Source organism: Poecile atricapillus, chromosome W (genome assembly GCF_030490865.1).
Source record: "Poecile atricapillus isolate bPoeAtr1 chromosome W, bPoeAtr1.hap1, whole genome shotgun sequence".
In the NCBI taxonomy this organism is placed as follows: Eukaryota; Metazoa; Chordata; class Aves; order Passeriformes; family Paridae; genus Poecile; species Poecile atricapillus.
In genome coordinates, this window is record NC_081288.1 from 60,964,045 (window position 1) to 60,970,044 (window position 6,000).

At 36.2% G+C, this 6,000-nt stretch overlaps 1 protein-coding gene across 1 annotated transcript in view; it reads left to right on the forward strand.

Moving 5' to 3' along the window:
- LOC131591953 (ceramide kinase-like) overlaps positions 1-5,089 on the forward strand; it is a 43,285-nt gene extending 38,196 nt beyond the window's left edge. The window contains exons 12-13 of the mRNA XM_058863089.1: positions 1,222-1,430; positions 2,347-5,089. Coding sequence (XP_058719072.1) covers positions 1,222-1,430; positions 2,347-2,446 — 309 coding nt within the window. The 3' untranslated portion in view covers positions 2,447-5,089. The remainder of the gene's footprint in view (positions 1-1,221; positions 1,431-2,346) is intronic.
- The last annotated feature ends 911 nt before the right edge of the window (positions 5,090-6,000 follow it).

Below are 6,000 nucleotides of genomic sequence, written 5' to 3' on the forward strand. Positions count from 1 at the left end.
TCATGGCATTGTTCCAAGTGCAAAAGCAGAAGACTTTCAGGAAAGCCTATGTGTCTTAAGGACTGTACTTGAACAGGTCCTAAGGATGGTGCAAAGATACAATCCAAACCTTTTTGGCTTTGTCATGCAATCCAGTCTAAGCACAGAAGAGCAAAGAAAGTATCTAAATAAAAGGGATCGAACCCAGGAAGATTCTAAAAACAAGCAAGGTTAGTTGTTGATACCAAAAAAAGGATATATTTTATTTAATAGTAAAAGAGACAAAGAAAAAGAAAATAAAGAAATGAAATTTTACAAAAAAGCTGGGGGGAGGGAGTCACACAAGGCAGAGTGACAGAGACACATTAGAAGCATGTCACCCTTCTGTGGATTTGCTTCCCTCTGTCTGGTTGTCTTGGTGGTGAGAGTTCCCTGCCGAAAAGCATAGACTCCAAGGGATTAATACACATTTGGGCAGATGGACACCCAGGTGCCTCCCCCAAAGGGGGCAGGTTTGACACTGTCCCTTGCAAGACTGTAGCTCTGTTGCATCATTTTGCATCATGTGCAGTGCTCTGGTGCAGGGTCTGGGGACCCCTTTGAGGGCAGCCTTTGATGATGTGCCATGACACCCCCTCTGCTGTCCCTCATGCACCTGTCCCTTGGATGTGCCTTTCCCGGGGTGAAGGGGCCCTGCAGCTGGGCTTCTGTGCACAGCAGAGGGTGGGTGTTCACTGATTCTGACCAGAGGCTTTTCTCCCCACACACCCAGATGCTCTCCTCCTCCCCGCTTTGATGTGTGGGTCTATTCCAGCCTGGCAGCTGATAGCCCTGGGGCTGTGCTCTCCACCCCCAAGATGCTGGGTTTAATCCTCCTGTGCATGTATTCTCCTTCCGCAGCCCAGACCTGAGTCACTTTACCTTATCTCCACCACCTTGCAGTCCAGGGCCAGACAAGAGGTGAATTCAGGGTGGGATGGTCTTTCATGCAGCTTTTGTTATACAGTTTTGCTGTAATTGGCACTATATAGGTGACCATTTAGAAGTAAGATTTATTTTGGTTTTATTGTTTTTGACTTGTGCAGCTTTTCAAAAACAACTATCACTTTGTACCTTAGGTAAGCTTCTTGAGAAAATTGGAGTGGGCAGCCTTTCCTTGAGTACAAAAATGTATGCTAAGTTGCTTTACACATTTCCTGATACGTTCTTTTCTTTTCTTTTCTTTTTTTTTTTTTTTTGTAGTTTGACTTTCCATTTGTAGATGTTTATCGGGTGAAGTGTTTTCAATTTACATCAAAACTTTCAGAAGACAACGAAAGCAATGTCATGGATATAGGAAAGAAACGTTTTGGCCAGTTCTGCAGAGATCATCCAGCCTGTTGCTGTAATATTGTTAATAGCACCTGGAATTGTGATGGAGAAACTCTGGATAGTTCAGCAATTGAAGTGAGGTAAGCTTTGATTTTTCTGTTTATATAGCAGATCTCATTACACCTTCTTGTTGATTTTAAAGATGCTTATAAAGATATCCCAAAAAGATGCCTGTGCATAGCAAATTTGAGTCTTCTGATAATAAACCTAAATATTTTTGCTACCATTTTGAATCCTTTCCAGAGAATACTGCAACCATGTATGCTGTAAATCACTTTGAGTGAGATGGATGACCCTACCTTTGAAGTCATACTTACTTCCTAGGAACTAGTATTATGTGTTTAAAGTGTTGAAAGTGAAGCTGGTGTTGAAAGGATTCTTTTTAAGTGCGTAGAATGCCTCATTACTCTGAGCAATAGCTTTTCCTGTTTAGCTTAAGTAAGCATCTTTGCCTCACAGAAATACTGAGTATGTGCCATACTTTGTGATTTTTTGCACACAGCACAGAGTCTTATTTCCAGTATTCACATATGGAGAAAGAATTTTGCAGTTGTGCAAATAATCAAATTAGAAAAGAAGTTTGTAAAATTTAAAAGGTATTTTTTTGTTGTTAGCGTTAGTCTTGGTTTCTTGTTTTGTTTGTTGTTTTTAGAACAAAGGGAACCAAACACATAATATTTGCATACAACTGTGTTGCATTAAAATATAATCACTTAGCAGTCCAAATGTGAGTTTTATAAATGCTGTATGTTGTAAAAGATTGGCTCATCTAAGTGCCCACAGAACTTCTTGTGTGGACAAGGGGAGTAAAAGAGGATACATGAAAGCATCCAGCCCTCTTAGCAGGGAAAGATTATATCTAAAATGAGGGTGTGGTTTCTGTAGTCAGGAGTAAGAAATGTCCAGCTTTTTGAAATTAATGGATTATGAGAATTAAATTGTTAGAATTAAATATGTGGTATCCATTCATTTCGTACTAATTTCTATATTTTTCAGGGTCCACTGCCAGTTAATGAAGCTGTTTGCAAGGGGAATTGAGGAAAACTGTAAAGATGAAGCTGCCTGCAGCCAGAGTAGCACTGAACAATTGCTATAGACATTGTTCCTCCAATGGGGAGAAGAAAAAATAAAAGCTCAAGGAAATTGAGTAAATACGCATTTTAGTCAAATTGACAAGTATTTTAAACTTCTAGGTTTTTTTAATGGCTTCACTATAATTTTAGACATCCTACTGTATTGTGTCATTTAAAAAAAAAAACAGCATTGTAATCATTAAAAATATATCTTGGAGCAATGTAATCTATTGTTAGAAAAGATGGGATTGGCCTATATCTATGTATTCATGATGACTGATAAATTCTCTCTGCTTTTCTAGAGAGCTAATTTAGTAGTTGTGTTGCAATAATACCTAAATGTTATGAAACATTGGACTTCCCACTGGCACCAAGATAAGACATTTTCAGTATCTGAGAAGATGTTTTCTGCTGGGAGCGTTATGTAGCTGTGTGTGGCTTAAATGCTGGACAATGGTGTTGTCATTAGCTTTTCTTTTTTCATTTAAGTCTCATTTTGTAATTCTGACAATACCTTGCAACTTATCAATGCAATTCAAACACACATTCCTGGCTTTAAGTAATAACAATAATAGTGTACAGATATTTGAAAAATAAAAGCACAACTATATACAGGTTACACCTCATCCTATATATTCTGTCTTTGAAGGTTTTCTTGCATCATGCTTTTTGGGATTATAAAAGGTTTCATGACTGTTTGGATGATACCAAATACCACACAGTGCAACTGAAAGGTCTTGCAAGCAAATTGCAGGAGCACTTGTATAATATCAGGAAGGCACAGGAAAGGAAAATATAAATAAGTTCTCAAACACCAGCAAGTTTTAATTTTTAAAAATATCTGATACTAACTCATTAAAAGCTTCCCTCTTCAGTGCACAATTCTTCGGACATTCTACTCCATATGTTAAAATGTCTTTGCAAAATAAGTGTTGAAGTGTTAAGTTTAGAAATACGATTTGATAATTGAAAATCCTTAAAATATTTTAACCAAATATGAAACAAAATAACTTGCTTTGTGAGGCCAAGGGAAGAAATGGGCATCTGACAAATCATGAATTCACTGTGCTGATTTGTTTTTATAACAAATAACATTAAGACTGTCATATAGAGCTATGGAGTGATTATTTAAGTTGTATATAGTTTTGTATATTGTGACACATACATGTTTTGTGTCCAGGGCTGGGGCTAAATTTTGCTCTTCTTGTACCGACTTATTCCTGTTTGAGGACAGAAGTTAGCCCCTGTTTTATTCTATCTTTTTTAGTGTTTCTTTAAGTTTAAAGTTCTGTTTAAAACTGACTGCAGCTGAGGTTTTAGTGTCCAAACAGCTGATAATTCTGTATTCATGTATATTTATTGGTACTTCTGTCATCCAGCTTGTGTTAACTTCATGTCTCTCATATATGTGGCCAATGTAAGCCACGGTGATTGGTCATTTCATTACTGAAGCACTTGAATATTGTTATAAATAGCAGGTTATTTTTTTCTGTTGAAGTTACTTACATTCCAATTTTGTGTATTATCAAAATTGTGTTATGTATCTTTGCTACAAAGTATTATTTGTATTGCTCTATATGACAAAAAGCACTTGCAAATTATATTTGCCTCAAGTACAATCATACAAAGTTTAGGATCTTTATTTTGTTATATAGTATTTCAGGGAAATACTTGAATTCTTTTCCAAAACTACTGCTCTTTGCTTTCCTTATTAATACAATGAGTTGAAATGTTGGTTTATCCAGTGTTTTTCTGACACTTGTAGCGCAGGTGTTACATATACTGTATTTTTAAAGCCATGTTTAATAAGTGAAACAATTATTTTGATCTATCATCCCATTGAAAATGAAATTATGCAGTTCTACAAATGTGAATATTTTTTGAAAGTGTAATTTGTTAAAAAATGTCTATGGTTATTGTGGTTAATCCATGAATATCTGAGAGTACCCAGACTTCCAGGTTAGAGTAATTCCTGTGCAGGAGGTAATGGTGCACACTCAGCTTACCAAAAGTGATGGAGTTTGAGGCATTGCAGCTATCCAGAGCACATACTCATCAATGAGAACTGGAATAAATACTGATCAGCTCTTTCCATTAGCTTACTAGCAAGTCATGAGACCCCCTACTTGAAAAATGGAGACTTAATCTCATAGTGAATGTATATTAAAATGCTTTGACTATTTGAGTATCTGCAACGGAGTGCTTGGTGTTTCCAAAGAAAGCCACAGTTAAGGTCTCCTTTCTGAGAAAAAGCCACAGAAAAGGACAAAAGATCATTGTATAGTATGGTAAAGAAGTGTGAAGTAAATAATAAAGGTATTGCAACATAATAAAATTTAAAGATCTTACGTAATAGAAAAGCTGCATAGTTGCATTTGAATAATTCTATTTGTAGCATATTAAACTAGCAAAGCACCATATGTGAGTTGTATGACGTGTCCAGTTTATTTTTAAGAGAGCTGTATAAGTAATGTCTGCTTACTTTTTAATTCTAGGGATTTCTTTTTTCTCCAAATGTAATCTTACTATGGAAATTATGTGTAGGAAAACCAGCTTTGATTTTTCTTTTTTCCCAATCTTGCTGGCTTCAAGATTAGAAAATGTGTTCTGTTTTATGATGCTAGAGCATTTAATTAAAAAAAATAAAACTGCATTGTACAACAGTACATTGGTCTTCTTCTTTTCACAACTTGATTTGAAAAAATAATCTCACTTTGACAGAAATCTGGCAGTAGTATGCTTTGTGTAGCCACTATGAGCAGATCAAACCAAGGGAAGCAATTCATAGCCTTCCAGTTGGGTTGATGACAGCTTTGTGGCAAGTGTGAGTGTGAACAGAGTGAGGCAAAGCAGCTAGTAGAGCTGGACTTAGGCTAGCACTAAGCAACTCTACAAGGGTAAACTAAATATGAAACTTACTATAATGCAGGTATTTACAATTATGATTATGGAAGTGAAAAGCTGTTCTAAGAAGTGTGAAATGGTATTATACTATAAAGAGCATGTGGTAAATAAATGGGGGGGTCTGGAATTTTATAATTGCTACAGATGAAGTATGTATGTGTTGTATATAAGTAAAGCCTTGTAAAATAAGCCTTGTAAAATCATGGCTCAGGCCTACTACTTTGGCTAAGTACAGCTAACAGCTGGCCTGACAAGTTCCCGTGAGAGAGGAGTTTGCACCTGTAAAAGAGAGACTTCTAACCGTGAGAATAATTCTGTACCCATGAAAAAAGAATGTAAACACCCTTAGAGAAGAAAGTCATTGATAAACACATACACTAGCAACTACAAACCAATGAACTAAGTTGCAGTAAGTTACTAAGCAATTAGAATTAAAAATGATGCCTTTAGAAAACCATATAAATACGAGCTGTGAATAAAGATTGGCTATTGTGTGTGAAGAAATAGGTGTCTTGTCTGTCTCTACTGCAACACGTATTCTAATAAGTTAAACAAGTTCTTTGTAGATAAACAATGGACACAGAAGGAGAACATGTTTTCCAGCGCTATAGACCATTCAATACATTGAAGTGTATTGGTTTTGTGTGGCAAGGTTTTGGTAGCTGAGGGAGCT